Consider the following 15,946-nt stretch of genomic DNA (forward strand, 5'->3'; position numbering starts at 1 on the left):
CGCCACCTTGCCGGTCCCAAATCTTGGCATTTTAATATGTATTTTTCTGGTGTTTTTTTTTTCCAGTTTGTATTGAAAATAGAAGACATATTTGAATCTAAAAGAGGGAAGAAAAGGATAAAGTTACACCCTTACAATGGAAAAGAAGTACCACCTTCAAAAGGTAAGAGTTGTTTTGGGTGTCTCTAGCTATCAGTGTATGAGGGTAGAATTATTATATAATTTATTGTTAATGTCTGTTAATTTTTGATCTTCTTTTCTGATCATCCCACTTTTCATTGTTTTGTTTTTGAGTCACACCCGGGGATTACTCCTGGCTCTGCACTCAGAAATAGCTCCTGGCAGGCTCGGGAGACCACATGAAATGCCAGGAATTCAACCCAGGTCTGTCTTGGGTCAGCTGTGTGCAAGGCAAAGGCCCTACCACTGTACTATCACTCCGACTGTTTTTTTTTTTTCTTTTTTTTTTTTTTTTTGGTTTTGGGGCCACACCTGATGGTGCTCAGGGGTTACTCCTGGCTCTGAGCTCAGAAATCTTTCCTGGCAGGTTTGGGGGACCATATGGGATGCTGAGACTCAAACCCATCTCCGTTCAGGGTTGGCCACGTGCAAGGCAAACACCCTATTGCTGTGCTAGCTCTTCGTCCCCTCCAATTTTTCTTTTAATTTTTTTGGGGGGGCCACACCCGACGTTGCTCAGGGGTTACTCCTGGCTGTCTGCTTAGAAATAGCTCCTAGCAGGCACGGGGGACCATATGGGACACCAGGATTCGAACCAACCACCTTTGGTCTTGGATCGGCTGCTTGCAAGGCAAATGCCGCTGTGCTATCTCTCCGGGCCCTCTTTTTTTTTTTTTTTTTTTTTGGTTTTTGGGCCACACCCAGTGACGCTCAGGGGTTACTCCTGGCTATGCGCTCAGAAGTCGCTCCTGGCTTGGGGGACCATATGGGACACCGGGGGATCGAACCGCGGTCCGTCCAAGGCTAGCGCAGGCAAGGCAGGCACCTTACCTCTTGCGCCACTGCCCGGCCCCTCCGGGCCCTCTTTTAATATTTTTAATGTTTTTTCTTTTTGTGGTGTTGGCATCTGAACCTAGAGCCTCACACATATAAGACAAGTTCAACCACTAAGCTACATCCCAGCCCCAAGAAATGAAAACATTGTTTAGCTTATGTCCACTGAAGAGACTTGATACTCAACTTGTCCTAATATAACAAGCTCAATAGATTTATTCTTCTGATGCCTAGATAAAATTTATAGTGTCTGGATTCTAAAACTAAGAAGCTTTCAATATCCATAAAGAATTATCAGAATTTTCTTCAAAACTTGGGCTAGATCTTCAACTTAGTTGTTTATAAGTAGAATTTAGCAACGGACAACAACAGCCAAGTCAGTTATGCACAAGAAATCTTTCATATTTTTGCAGACTTACTTGGTAATATCTCCTAGATGTTCATGTTTTCTTTAACTAACTAGAGAACCATTGTTTGTTCTCTGTTTCAATTTTTTGTTTAACTAAGTTGATGTTTTACCTTTCATACCTCCTTTGGGAATGTAGACAAGTATATGCAAGTAGAAGTCATAAGCATTCGGAACTAGATTTTTAAAAACAAATCTGACCTGAACTCAGGGCCAGGAAGATGCCCAGGTGCTGGGCACATGCCTAGCATGTGTGAGATCGTGAATTTGATTCACAGCATTGTGAGTTAACCCTCGTGGTCCCTGAACTCAATTATGGAATCAAAGTATTACTGAAAGTAAACCTTAATTGTCTCTCCCCTCAGCACCAATGGAAGTGGCCCATTTTTTTAAAAAAACAGGGGCCGGAGAGATGGCATGGAGGTGGGACTTGTTTGCCTTGCATGCAGAAGGTCGGTGGTTCGAATCCCAGCATCCCATATGGTCCCCTGAGCCTGCCAGGAGCGATTTCTGAGTGCAGAGCCAGGAATAACACTTGAGCACTGCTGGATGTGGCTCAAAAATCCATCAATCAATAAAATAATATAAATAAAGTTAAAAAATGAATTGGGGTTAAGAGGGGACTTGAGGGAGATAGAGTGTGGAAAGAGGCTACAGTAGAGGAAATTTCTTCTTTGAATTTTTTTTCTTTTTTTGGGCCACACCCAGTGACACTTAGGGGTTACTCCTGGCTATGTGCTTAGAAATTTCTCCTGGTGGGCCCAGAGAGATAGCACAGCAGCGTTTGCCTTGCAAGCAGCTGATTCAGGACCAAAGGTCGTTGGTTCGAATCCCGGTGTCCCATATGGTCCCCCGTGCCTGCCAGGAGCTATTTCTGAGCAGACAGCCAGGAGTAACCCCTGAGCAATGCCAGGTGTGGTCCAAAAACCAAAAACAAAAAAATTGCTCCTGACTTGGGGGACCATATGGGATGCTGGGGGATTGAACCACAGTCCATCCTAAGTTAGTGCGTGCAAGGCAAAAGCCCTACTGCTTGTGCCACCACTCCAGCCCTTTCTCTGAGCTTTTTATTCTCTTTCACCAACCTCAGTGGTTTGAAACCAAGCTAAGCATCCTTCTGCAGTGCAATTCTTCACTAAAACCCACCCCCCCTTGTTCTCTGTCAGTCTTGCACACCTCCTACGGTTGAACAAGACAAATGGAAACTCCTTCTCTCTTTTCAGGCGAAACCAGTGGGAACGAAAGTGATGGCGAGTACCTGCCCAAGAGTGAGTGAGTCAGCAGAGCTGCACCCTTTTTTTAGGGTGATTCTGGGTGGAGGTGGGGTGGCACCAACTTGGGTCCTTCAGCGCTTTTTCTTCGCGTGAAGTTTCATTTCATTGGTGATCATAAGAATGTGTTGAGATATGAGAAACGAAACAGAAGACTGTCAAATGGTTGACAGCATGAAAAATCTTCGACGGATGAGCCAAGCAAACCAGTATCACTCTTTATGATGGAATGTTCTAGGGCAGAGGCAAAGCTGCATGTTCAGACATAGATACCCCTGTTTTCCAGCAGCCAAAACAGTGTATGAATCATCCCACAGACAAATACTGAACTTCAGAGATCTGATTTTTCACAGTCACTTTTGTAGTTAGTTGGTTTTTAGGACTCTGACATCAGAACTGTAGCATAAATCTGTTTATTATTTATAAAGATTTTATTATAAAGTTATGAAAACTTATTATAAAATTCTTATAAATAAAAAATATAATAAGCAATACATATATAATAAAAATAAATATAATGAATATATAAAATATAATTAAATAATTCTTTTATTATGAAAGAACTGTGCTGTTTTCTGTGAATTACAATCTGGTTACTAGAGAGATAGGACAGAAGTTAAGGCACTTGCCTTGTATGCTCTGACTGTGGGTTCAATCCCCATCATCAGATATGGTCCCCCCATACACTGCCAGGATTGGTTCCTGAGTTTCACCCAGTCAAAAAGATAGAGAACTGGGGCCAGAGCAGTGGCACAAGCACTAGGGCATTTGCCTTGCACATGCTAACCTAGGACGGACTGAGGTTCGATTCCCCGGCGTCACATTTGGTCCCCCAAGCCAGGAGTTATTTCTGAGCACATAACCAAGAGTCTTCACCAGATGTGGCTCAAAAAGAAAAAATAAAATAAAGAACTGATGAGATTAGTTTCTGTTTAACTGACTGACATAGTGAAATGGAATAAAAGCAAAAGATGAATTATGCAAGCAGGGCAGTTCTAAATGTGATGCTCCAATCTTTTTTTTTTTTTTTTTTTTGGTTTTTGGGCCACACCCGGTGACGCTCAGGGGTTACTCCTGGCTATGCGCTCAGAAGTCGCTCCTGGCTTGGGGGACCATATGGGACGCCGGGGGATCGAACCGCGGTCCGTCCTAGGTTAGCGCAGGCAAGGCAGGCACCTTACCTCCAGCGCCACCACCCGGCCCCCTGATGCTCCAATCTTATGATTTTTCATCATGTGCTCCCCCCCACTGGCTCGAATTGCTTTAAAGTCTGACTGTCACTGAACTGACAGTGAAACTTGAATCATCCTGGGTTTCAGTCTGGATGTGTAAAATGACTCATTTTGTTCTGATGCCCCGAGAATCAGGAGCTAAACTTTAATTCACTTTGACTGGCTAGAAGTAAAATTTTGCTAGGGCAGTAAATATTCGACATAATATAAATGTTTTTTGGTTTTTGGGGCCACACCCGGTGACACTCAGGGATTACTCCTGGCTCTACACTCAGAAATCGCCCCCGGCAGGCTCAGAGGACCATATGGGATGCTGGGATTTGAACCACTGTCCTTCAGCATGCAAGGCAAATGCCCCACCTCCATGCTATCTCTCTAGTCCCTCATTTTGTTCTTTTGAAAAACAGTCTACTGCTAGATTATTTTTCCATCTGACATTTAGCACAATTTATGAATTAAACAATTTCCTTTATTAGTAACATATGTCAAGGAGAAACAAGAGAAAAGGAGTTGCTTTTAATAGGAGGATGATTTTTGTTCTTAATCTTCTGAAACTTGTTCCTTTATATCTTGACCTTCTGTTGAATTCAGTTCTTTTTGTTTTTGTTTTTGGGCCACATTTGGTGATGCTAAGGCCGTCCTTCTGCATGCAAGCAAATGCCCCACCTCCATTCTATCTCTCAGGCCTCTGAATTTTTTTTTTTTTTTTTGGTTTTTTGGGCCACACCCGTTTGACGCTCAGGGGTTACTCCTGGCTATGTGCTCAGAAATCGCCCCTGGCTTGGGGGGACCATATGGGACGCCTGGGGATCGAACCGCGGTCCGTTCCTTGGCTAGTAAGGCAGACACCTTACCTCTAGCGCCACCTTCCCGGCCCCAGGCCTCTGAATTTATTCCTTATAGGTAGTCTCTCACCTCTCCAAGATTGCAGCAGTGGTAGTTGTTGTCAGGCCAGTGCTTTCTCCTAGCATTCTCCAATGTGTAGTCTGGAGTTAAACCATAAAGATATGGTAGCATGAGAAATTTGTTGGGGCATATGAAAATACCAGTTGGGGTTCAGAATATTGGTCCACCTATAGGGACCCCCAGATTCTTGTGTAGATCTGCACCCCCACATAGGCCGAAGGTCATAAAAATAACAGATATGGGGGCCAGGCGGTGGCGCTGGAGGTAAGGTGCCTGCCTTGCCTGCGCTAGCCTAGGACGGACCGCGGTTCGATCCCCCGGCGTCCCATATGGTCCCCCAAAAAGCCAGGAGCAACTTCTGAGCGCATAGCCAGGTGTAACCCCTGAGCGTCACAGGGTGCGGCCCAAAAACCAAAAAAAAAAAAAAAATAATAACAGATATGATTGTGTGGCAGGTATTGTTTAGACAACATCAATTCAGCAGCAGGTGAGTGAAGATTACTACTGTATTGTTGGGCATCTCCAGATGCTATTGTGAAGCTGGAGCTATCGAAGTAAAGCAGGGTTTTGAATTCGAATGCTCTGAGATAGGGGCCGGAGAGATAGTACAGTGGTTAGGGCATTTGCCTTGCAGGCGGCCAACCATGGACAGACCTGGTCTGATTCCCGGCATCCCATAGGGTCCTGCAGCCTGCCAGGGGCGATTTCTAAGTGCAGAGCCAGGAGTAACCCCTGAGCACTGCTGGGTGTGGCCCAAAAAACCAATCAATTAATCAATAAATAAAGTTTAAAATAAAGTACAGAGATATGTGTGTTTTATATAAAAAGGAATAACAAAAACAACAAGCTCCAGTGTTTGACTTTCTCACAGATCGTCACAAGCGCTTGGCACAACTACAGCAGTCTTGCAAGAGGAACCCTCACTACCAGACCTTAGAGCGGGACCTCATTGAATTACAGGAACAACAGTTGTTCGAACTGTTTGTGGTGGTGTCTCTGCAGAAGGATTCATCAGACATAAGCTTCAGTCCTCAGGTGATCCAGCAGTTCCCTAGCAAGGTAGGTGCAAGGAACATAAAAACAGAAAGGTACTAAGGCCAGAGAAGTGGTGCAAGCGGTAGGGCATTTACTTTACACGCGCAAACTTAGGACGGACTGCAGTTCGATTCCCTGGCGTCCCATATGGTCCCCCAAGCCAGGAGCAATTGCTGAGCGCATAGCCAGGAGTAATCCCTGAACATCACCAGGTGTGGCCCCAAAACAAAAAAATTAATAGACTTTTGGTGCCAGAGTAATAATAACACAGATCCAGTACTTGCGTTGCACATGCGTTCAATACCTGGCACCAACATATGGTGCCCCAAGTCCTATTTGGACTGATCCCCGAGCGCAGAACCCTAGGAGTAAGCCCCGAGTTCTGCCCAAGTATGTGCCCAAACAAAAACCAAAAATTGACTTTAAAGAATTGATGATTTACAGCCATAGTAATAACAGTTTAGAAGAATTAAATTTCCCATAGAGAAGAAACGAATCGCCCCAAAACACACCCACTTTGGGTCAGTTTAATGTTTGTAGAAAGAATTCAGGAGTCTTAGACTGTTTCCGGTACAACCTGAATAGTGAATCAGAAGAATGGATGAACACAGTTCAATTTGGCAGTGATACAGAAATATCTCTAGACAAGAAATGGGCATTGGGGCTGGAGAGATAGCACGGAGGTAGGACATTTACCTTGCATGCAGAAGGTTGATGGTTCGGATCCCGGCATCCCATATGGTCCCCCAAGCCTGCTGGGGTGATTTCTGAGCACAGAGCCAGGAGTAACTCCTGAGCCCTGAGCGCTGCTGGGTGTGACCCAAAAACTGAGAGAGAGAGAGAGAGAGAGAGAGAGAGAGAGAGAGAGAGAGAGAGAGAGAGAGAGAGAGAGAGAGAGAGGGGCCAGAGCATGTGCCTTGTATTTGCCAGGGGCATTTGCTTAATATGTAGCTAACCTGGGTTCAATCTCTGGCATCCTATATGGTACCCCAAGCATGCCAAGAGTCATTTTTTGTTGTTGTTTTTGGGCCACACCCAGCAGTTATTTCTGGCTCTGCGCTTAGAAATTGCCCCTGGCAGGCTCGGGGATACTATATGGGATGCCAGGGATCAAATTGGGATCCTTCCCTGGTCAGCAGCATGTAAGGCAAATTCCCTAACCGCTGTGCTATCACTCTGGCCTCTAAGAGTAAGTTCTGAGTGCAGAGCCAGGAGCAACCCTGAGCACTGCCAGGTGTGCTCCTCCCCCAAAAAAGATTAAAAAATGATAAATTGAGGCACTTTTAATTTAACGAAGGACATTTTGGATTAAGATCATCTGTTGTGGGGCCGGAGAGGTGGTGCTAGAGGTAAGGTGTCTGCCTTGCAAGCGCTAGCCAAGGAAAGACCACGGTTTGATCCCCCGGCGTCCCATATGGTCCCCCCAATCCAGGGGCGATTTCTGAGTGCTTAGCCAGGAGTAACCTCTGAGCATCAAATGGGTGTGGCCCAAAAAACCAAAAACAAAGATCATCTGTTGTGGCAAATTGAATGAATATAATAGAATTTGATATTACTGAAATTTTGTTAAAATGCTTTTCCATTTTATAAGAGGTTGATATCGGGTAACCCAGCATGACTATTCTTTGTTCTAGAAATTAAAGGGTGAATGGGGCCGGAGCGGTGGCGCAAGCGGTAGGGCATTTGCCTTGCACGCGATAACCTAGGCTAGACTATGGTTCGATTCCCCGCGTCCCATTGCAAGCCTCCAAGCCAGGAGCGATTTCTGAGCACATAGCCAAGAGTAACCCCTGAGCATCACAGGGTGTGGCCCAAAAACCAAAACCAATAAAATAAAAAATAAAAAGAAACTAAAGGGTGATTGCTTTTATTTGTTGCAGGAGGCCAATTTGGTGATTATTCTTCAGATTAGATAAATTAATCTACATGTTTGCTCAAGGATGACCCTGATTTTGTGCTCAGAGGTCACTCCTGGTGATGCTCAGGAGACCATATGGAATCTGGGTTAACTGCATTCAAAGCAAAAGCCCTACCTGCTATACTATTGCTTCAGCCCCCAAAATTTTCTTTTTCTTTTTTGGCTTTTGGGTCACACCCATCAGTGCTCAGGGGTTACTCCTGGCTCTAGGCTCAGGAATCGCCCATGTCAGGCACAGGGGACCATATGGGTTGCCGGGATTCAAACCACCATCCTTCTGCATGAAAGGCAAACGCCTTACCTCCATGCCATCTCTCTGCCCCCCCCCCAAATTTTCTTTTAAAGTATAATACCAAACTCACACTAAGGGTCTTCCATGCTAAAATTTACAGGAAATTGAAAACCAATAATTAGGGACCTAAGATTATATGGTAAGAAATGATTATGGGGTGGGCTCTAAAATAGTATCTTTTCTAAATCACATTCAGATGTCTTTTTAGTCTTAAAAATAAATTGATTTGGGGCCGAAGAGATGACATGGAAATAAAGTGTTTGCCTTGCATGCAGAAGGATGGTGGTTTGAATTCCGGCATCCCATATGGTCCCCTGAGCCTGCCAGGAGCGATTTCTGAGTGCAGAGCCAGGAGTAACCGCTGAGTGCCCATCAGGTGTGGCCCCATCACACACATGGCCAGGTGTGACCCAAAAACCAAAAAAAAAGAAATATATATATATTCGAGCCAGAACAACAGCTCAGTGATAGGGCATTTGCCTTGCATGCGCCCAACACCTGATGAACCCTGGTTCAATTCCCAGCATCCCATATGGTCCCTGAGCCTGCCAGGAGTGATTTCTGAGTGCAGAACCAGGAGTATCCGCTGAGTGCCCATCAGGTGTGGCCCCAAACTTCAAACAAACAAATTGATTTGATGGGGCTGGAGCAATAGCACAGTGGGTAGGGCATTTTTGACTTACAGGTGGCCAACCCAGGTTCAATCCCCTGGCATCCTATATGACCCCCTGAGCCTGCCAGGAGTAATTTCTGAGCACAGAGACAGGAGTAACCCCCTGAGCACCACTAGGTGTGGCTCAAAAATCAAAGAAAATTAAAACATTGATTTGAGGGCCAGAGCAATAATATAATGGGGTAGGGTGCTTGACCCAGGGTCAATCCCTGACACCCTCTGTGATCCTCCTATCTTACCCAGTATTGATTCCTGAATACAGAGATAGATAGGTAGGTAGAGAGGTCGATAGATTTGATTATTGATTAGAAAATGTCTTTTTTTTTTTTTTTTTTTTTTTTTGGTTTTTGGGCCACACCCGGCAGTGCTCAGGGGTTACTCCTGGCTGTCTGCTCAGAAATAGCTCCTGGCAGGCACGGGGGACCACATGGGACACCGGGATTTGAACCAACCATCTTTGGTCCTGGATCGGCTGCTTGCAAGGCAAACACCGCTGTGCTATCTCTCTGGGCCCATCAGAAAATGTCTTAAGCTGATAAGGTTTCTGCTATTCATTACATTATAGAATCTATTTTATTTATGATTCATTAAATTATTTGTTGCCATTCCGTATGTGAACCTTGAATTAAATGTCTAGATAAGAAACTGTTTTGGGGGGACTGGTATGAGAGTGCAGCAAATAGTGCAGCAAACCTTGCACTCAGCTCTTCTGGGTTTGAATCCCGGCATCTACGTTGTTTCCCAATACCACCAGGAGTAATTTCTAGTGCAGAGCCAGGAGTAACCTTTGAGCACAGTTGGGTGTAGCCAAAAAAATGAACTTTTCAGAAGGTCGAGATATATCAGTTACAAGGGTTAAAGTGCATGTCATACATGCAGCTAACTGGTTTAATCCCGGGCACCACATGTTCCCCAGAGCATCTCCAGATTAGACCAGGTGTGACTTGAAGGTTCCAGATACAACTCTGCTCTGGGTAATCCCTGGAGCACTGGAACTGAGCCCCCCAAAACTGTTTTAATTATCTCTTATATTAATTTTTAAAAAAGATTTTAAATTATCTCTCATATATCAGGTTATGGGATTTCTACAAGGGCTTTCTGGATAAAAATAGGATCTTTATTCTTTGTAACTAACTCTATGCAGTAGTCATTACCAGTTTTAACTTTCTATTTCATTGAACAACCCAAAATGAGGTTGAGACATATCAGAGAATCTTTTTCCCAACACTAGGCTGAGTTTTTTGTTTTTTGTTTTTTGTTTTTTCCCTAAGGCTGTGAAGTCTAATAAAACCCATTTTTCTCTATTCAGGGTGACCATGGCTTTAAGCAATCCAAAGACACTGAAGAGAGACTCAAAGTTATTCCTAAATTTTGTTTTCCTGATTCAAAGGACTGGGTGCCAACTTTCGAACTCAAGAGGTAAGAGGTGGGAGCCAAAGGAGAAAAACAGGGGTTTAAGGTTTTGCTTTGCATGCAGATGACCCCGGTTTGATCCCCAGCACCCCCTGTATTCAGCCCCCCAATCCCTCCAGGACTGATCACTGAGTATAAATCCAAGAATATGCCCTACCTCTCAAGCCTGATGTTGTGTTGTCAGTCTCTTTCTCATTGGCCTGGCCACTGCTCTGTGGTTGGTTACTTGTCCTCCCATCTCCCTTGTCTGCAAAAAGCTTAGTTTAGAATATTTGGTAGGGGGGCCAGAGTTTGCCTTGCATGCAGAAGGACAGTGGTTCGAATCCCGGCATCCCATATGGTCCCCAAAACCCGCCAGGAGTGATTTCTGAGCATAGAGCCAGGAGTAACCCTTGGGTGTTGACCCAAAACAAACAAATGAACAAACAAAAAAGAATATTTGGTAGGGGCCAGAGGTATAGCACAGTGGTGGGGCATTTGCCTTGCATGCACTTGACCTGGGAGGGACTCAGGTTTGATTCCCATCACCCCATATGGTCCCCAAGTTTGCCAGGTGATTTCTGAGTGCAGAGCCAGGAGTGACTCCTGAGTGTCTCTGGAGGTGGGCCAAAAACCAATGAATCAATTAATCAATACATCAATGAAGTTCAAAAAAATCTATACATCATTTGGTAAAGTCACAGAGGTAAATAAAAAGCCAAAATTATAAGTTACTGGATTTATGATTTAAATATATTGTCATATTCCTTTCCCATCTTTATTTTTATCCCATATGCTCTTTTGTTTTGTTTTGCTTTTGGGCTACCCTGGCTCTGGGCTTAAAAATCTTCCTGGCAGGCTCAGGGGAGGGAGGGACCATATGGGATGCCAGGAATCGAATCCGGGTCTGTCCTGAATCAGCTGCGTATAAAGCAAATGCCCTTCTGCTGTGCTATTGCTCCGGCCACAATATGTTCAAATTTTAAATACATTTTTAAATGTTTTTTGTTTTTGTTTTGTTTTGTTTTTTTTTGGGGGGGGCACATCCAGCAGTGCTCAGGGGTTACTCCTGTCTCTGCATTCAGAAATCGCTCCTGGCAGGCTTGGGAATCTTATGAGATGCTGGGAATCAAACCAAGGTCCCTCCTGGGTCAACCGGGTGCAAGGCAAATGCCCTACTGCTGGGCTATCTCTCTGGCCCCCTAAAATGTATCTTTTTTAAACTTTATTTATTTATTGACTGGTTGATTGTTGGGCCACATGCAGTGGTGCTTAGGGGTTACTTGTGGCTCTGCACTCAGAAATCACCCCTGGCAGGCTGGGGGACTATATGGGATGCCGGGAATTGAGCTAGGTACTTCCTGGGTTTACCATATGTAAGACAAATGTCCGATTGCTATGCTCTCTCTCTCGACCCTTCTCCTATCCCCCAAAAATAGCAATTGTAAGGGAAAAGTGTATTCTTGAAATCCTTTATAGTTTAGGATTGGAGAAATAATACAGTGTGTGGGGCACTTGCCTTGCATACAGCTGACCTGGGTCCAGTTCTGGCACCCCAGGTCATCCCACCAAACCCATTAGAATTGAGTCATTCCTAAATACAGAGTCAGAAGTAAGCCGTGAGCTCTTCTGGGTGGGGAAAAAAATCCTTTACCACCTACCTGCAGTTTAACTAGATTGGATATTCAACAAAAGGAAAACAGGTTTAATTAATAACTGAACTGGGCCAGAGTGATAGCACAGTGATAGGGTGTTTGCCTTGCACACGGCCAACCCAGGACTGACAGGACTATAGTTTAATTCCTGGCATCCCATATGGTTCCCTCCTAGCCAGGAGCAATTTCTGAGCACAGAGCCAGGAGTAACCCCTGAGCGCTGCCTGGTGTGACCCAAAAACCAAATAATAATAATAATAACAACAACAACTGAACTGGGTCAAGGACTCAGGTTTCTTGCCTTGTATAAATTATCCCCTGCATTTGTTCCTGGCCCTATTTTTCTCCTAGTACCAGTGGTCCTGAGCACTGTTGGAGAGAGCATCCCCCCCGGTAAACAGTCCAAAAGCAGGAGGCAGCAGAGGCTCTTAACTGTTCTCTCTAGGAAAGAATGTGACATGAAATAGTAGTAAATGAAATATTGAAGCTTTCTTTCGCTCTCAGATGACAAAGTAATGGCTGTTGGCTGCCAATTGCCAAGGCAGTCATCTGGATCTCAAACTGTTGATTACTTTTTCAGTGAAACCTTCTCCTTCGTCTTAACTGGAGAAGATGGGAGCCGATGGTTTGGTTACTGTAAGAAACTCTTGGTAAGTACCAAACTCAGGGTGCAGGGAGGGCCAGATGAGGAACAGTAGACAGATTAAGAATTTCAGGAATGGGGGGGGGCCACAAAAAAAAAAAAAGAATTTCAGGAACAGGGCCGGAGAGATAGCATGGAGGTAAGGCATTTGCCTTGCATGCAGAAGGACGGTGGTTCGAATCCTGGCATCCCATACGGTCCCTGAGTCTGCCAGGAGCGATTTCTGAGTGTGGAGCCAGGAGGAACCCCTGAGCACTGCCGGGTGTGACCCAAAAGCCAAAAAAAAAATTTTTTTCAAATTAACAGAGCCTTAGGCTGCATAATCTTTTCTTTGCTATTTTTTATTAGCCAGAAGGCAGAGGAAAGCGACTGCCAGAGGTTTACTGTATGGTCAGTCGCCTCGGCTGCTTCAACCTGTTCTCAAAGGTGAGTAGAAAATGGCCTGTGAAAACGATGGTCTCTGAGATACTTTTTTGTTTTGTTTTGTTCTTGGTCCTACCCTATGATGCTCAGGGGTTACTCCTGGCTATGCACTCAGAAATCACTCCTGGCTTGGGGGACCATATGGGATGCCGGGGAATCGAACCGCGGTCCATCCTAAGTTAGTGCATGCAAGGCAGATGCCCTACCAATTGTGCCACTGCTCCGGCCCCTGGTCTCTGAGATTTTGAGTACATTTAGGGGTTTTCAGATGGCAGTGTTAAGTTATATAAGCTTTAACAGCTTACTTTAGACACGGCTCATCAGTCGTTTAGAACACGAGTTTGAGGGCTTAAACTCATCTCTCTCTCTCTCTCTCTCTCTCTCTCTCTCTCTCTCTCTCTCTCTCTCTCGTCCACAAGGGATTGCTAGGTCATCCTCATTTTTATTTGTGGACAATACTATCTTCTGTGTGTGGAAGGGGCAGCAATGATGGGATAGGGGACAGGAGTAGTCTTAGATGCAATTTCATGTTTTTTTCTGTATATTCTCAAAAAATAAGGTATATTCCCAGGAGAGTGTTAATTAAATTTGTTCTTTTCCATGAGTGGGTTCTGTAGGATAAATAAGTTTGGGAATATTTGATGTTTTCTAAAACCCCAAACTCCAGTATCTTACTTACTCATAGTGCCACCTTCTTTGCTTTCACGTTAGTGAAATGAAAATATCCTCTTTTAAAAATAAAAAAAAATTTAAAGCTAAAGCAATAGCACAGTGGTAGGGCATTTGCCTTGCACATGGTCGACCCTGGATGGACTCAGGTTTGATCCCCGACATCAGGTCCCCTGAGCCTGCCAGGAGTGATTTTTGAGTGCAGAGCTACGAATAACCCCTGAGTGCTGCTGGGTATAGCCCAAAAAAAAAAATGTTATTTAAATTAATTTTCATAGGAGGTGGTAGAAATATGGTGTTACTAATGACTACTTATTGGTTATACATGTTTATGTCATAGATAGATTGAAGCAATAGGCTTCATGCCTCACCAGGGATGATTTACTGAGCTCAGAGCTGGGAATAAGACCTGGGCAATGCCAGGTGTGACCCAAACAAAAGTTAAAGAACAGTTTAAAAAAAAAAAAAAGAAGTTCGTGGGCCCAGAGTGGTGGCACAAGTGGTAAGGTGTCTGCCTTGCCCGCGCTAGCTTGGGATGGACCATAGTTCAATCACCTGGCATCCCATATGGTCCCCCAAGCCAGGAGCGATTTCTAAGCGAAGAGCCAGGAGTGACCCCTGAGTGCCACCAGTGTGACCCAAAAACAAAACAAAACAAAACAAAAGGTAAAGTGATCTGCATGATACCCTATCAGTATTGTAAACCACAGTTTTGTAAACCACAGTACTATATTGGAAGTGTGTGAGGGGACTGAGAGACTGCCAAAAAAAAAAAAATGATGCCTGCCATTTTAGGCCGGGGCTAGGAAGCAAACAGGGGACACTGGTGGAGGGAAGCAGATACTGGTAAAAAGAACTGAGCTGGAACATTTGTGAAATTCAATCATGAATAACTTTGTAGCTGTAATTCATAGCGATTCAATTTTAAAAACAATTTTAAAATCAGCAGGGGCCGGAGAGATAGCATGCAGGTAAGGCATTTGCCTTACATGCAGAAGGTCAGTGGTTCGAATCCCAGCATCCCATATGGACCTCTAAGCCTGCCAAGAGTGATTTCTGAGCATAGAGCTAGGAGATACCCCTGAGTGCTGCTGGATGTGACCCAAAAACAAAAAAACAAAAAACCAGCAACAACAGGGGCCAGAGAGATAACGCAGTGGTAAGATGTTTGCCTTGCACACAGCCAACCCAACCCAGGACAGACCTAGGTTCCATTTCCGGCATTCCATATGGTCCTCTGGTCACCACCAACAGTGACCTCTGAATACTGCCAGATGTGGCCCCAAAACAAAACAAAACAAAAATTTGTAAAAAAAAAAAAATATATATATATATATATATATATATCTTTAGTATTTTCTTGTTTTTGTTTTTGGGGGGGTGTTTCGGACCACACCCATTTGATACTCAGGGGTTACTCCTGGCTAAGCACTCAGAAATTGCCCCTGGCTTTGGGGGGACCCTATGGGACGCCGGGGGATCGAACTGCGGTCCTTCCTTGGCTAGCGCTTGCAAGGCAGACACCTTACCTCTAGCGCCACCTCGCCGACCCCATATCGTTAGTATTTTCAAATCTATTGGTGTCATATTGCCAGAGAGAAAGTACAGCAGGGTAGGGCATTTGCCTTGCATGCCAGGTTTGATCCCTGGCATCCCATATGGTTCCCCCAATCCCACCAAGGAGTGATTCCTGAGTACAGAGCCCAGAGTAACCTCTGAACATAGCCAGATGTGACTGAAAAAAAAAATATGTGTGTTATTTTCAAGTTTGTGCACTCATTTTGGCAGTTCTATTAGTAGAATCGTTTTCGTTGTATTTTGAATTGAGTCTATAGTAAAATAATATGTTTTACACTCATGGATTCTTTTTGTGGGAGTGGGTGGGAGTTTGGGCTTTATCTCTGTACTCAAGGGCTAATCCTGGCTCTGTGCTCAGGAGTCATTTCTGCTGGTGCTAGAGATTAAATTGGGTTGTCCTCATGCAACAGTTTCCTTAACCCCAATATTGTCACTCTGGTCTCTGTGCTCATAGATTCTGGATGAAGTCGAGAAGAGAAGAGAAATGTCTCCGGCCCTCGTGTGCCCATTCATGCGAAGTGTCATGGAGGCTCCTTTTCCAGCTCCTGGACGTACCATCACAGTTAAGAGCTACCTCCCTGGGGCTGGAGATGGCGTAAGTTATTCACTCATTTCGGAAAGGTTTGTTGAGGGGCCAGAGTGATAGCACAGCAGTAGGGCATTTACCTTACACACGGTTAACCCGGGATGGACCTGAGTTCGATCCCTGGCACCCCATATGGCCCTCCCAAACCAGGAGCAATTTCTGAGCGCATAGCCAGGAGTAACCCCTGAGCACTGCTGGGTGTGACCCAAAACCCCAAAATACCCCCCAAAAAAGAAAAGGTTTGTTGATCCTC

General features: G+C 44.7%; 1 protein-coding gene across 2 annotated transcripts in view; it reads left to right on the forward strand.

The window, feature by feature from the left end:
- Nucleotides 1-15,946, forward strand: part of DENND2C (DENN domain containing 2C) — a 55,920-nt gene that overhangs the window by 22,833 nt on the left and 17,141 nt on the right. For both annotated transcript variants that reach the window (XM_049765671.1, XM_049765672.1), the window contains 7 exons: nucleotides 67-163; nucleotides 2,644-2,688; nucleotides 5,701-5,888; nucleotides 10,057-10,166; nucleotides 12,375-12,444; nucleotides 12,786-12,863; nucleotides 15,562-15,702. In XM_049765671.1, coding sequence (XP_049621628.1) covers nucleotides 67-163; nucleotides 2,644-2,688; nucleotides 5,701-5,888; nucleotides 10,057-10,166; nucleotides 12,375-12,444; nucleotides 12,786-12,863; nucleotides 15,562-15,702 — 729 coding nt within the window. The remainder of the gene's footprint in view (nucleotides 1-66; nucleotides 164-2,643; nucleotides 2,689-5,700; nucleotides 5,889-10,056; nucleotides 10,167-12,374; nucleotides 12,445-12,785; nucleotides 12,864-15,561; nucleotides 15,703-15,946) is intronic.

The sequence above is a fragment of the Suncus etruscus genome, chromosome 19 (genome assembly GCF_024139225.1).
Source record: "Suncus etruscus isolate mSunEtr1 chromosome 19, mSunEtr1.pri.cur, whole genome shotgun sequence".
Taxonomy (NCBI): domain Eukaryota; kingdom Metazoa; phylum Chordata; class Mammalia; order Eulipotyphla; family Soricidae; genus Suncus; species Suncus etruscus.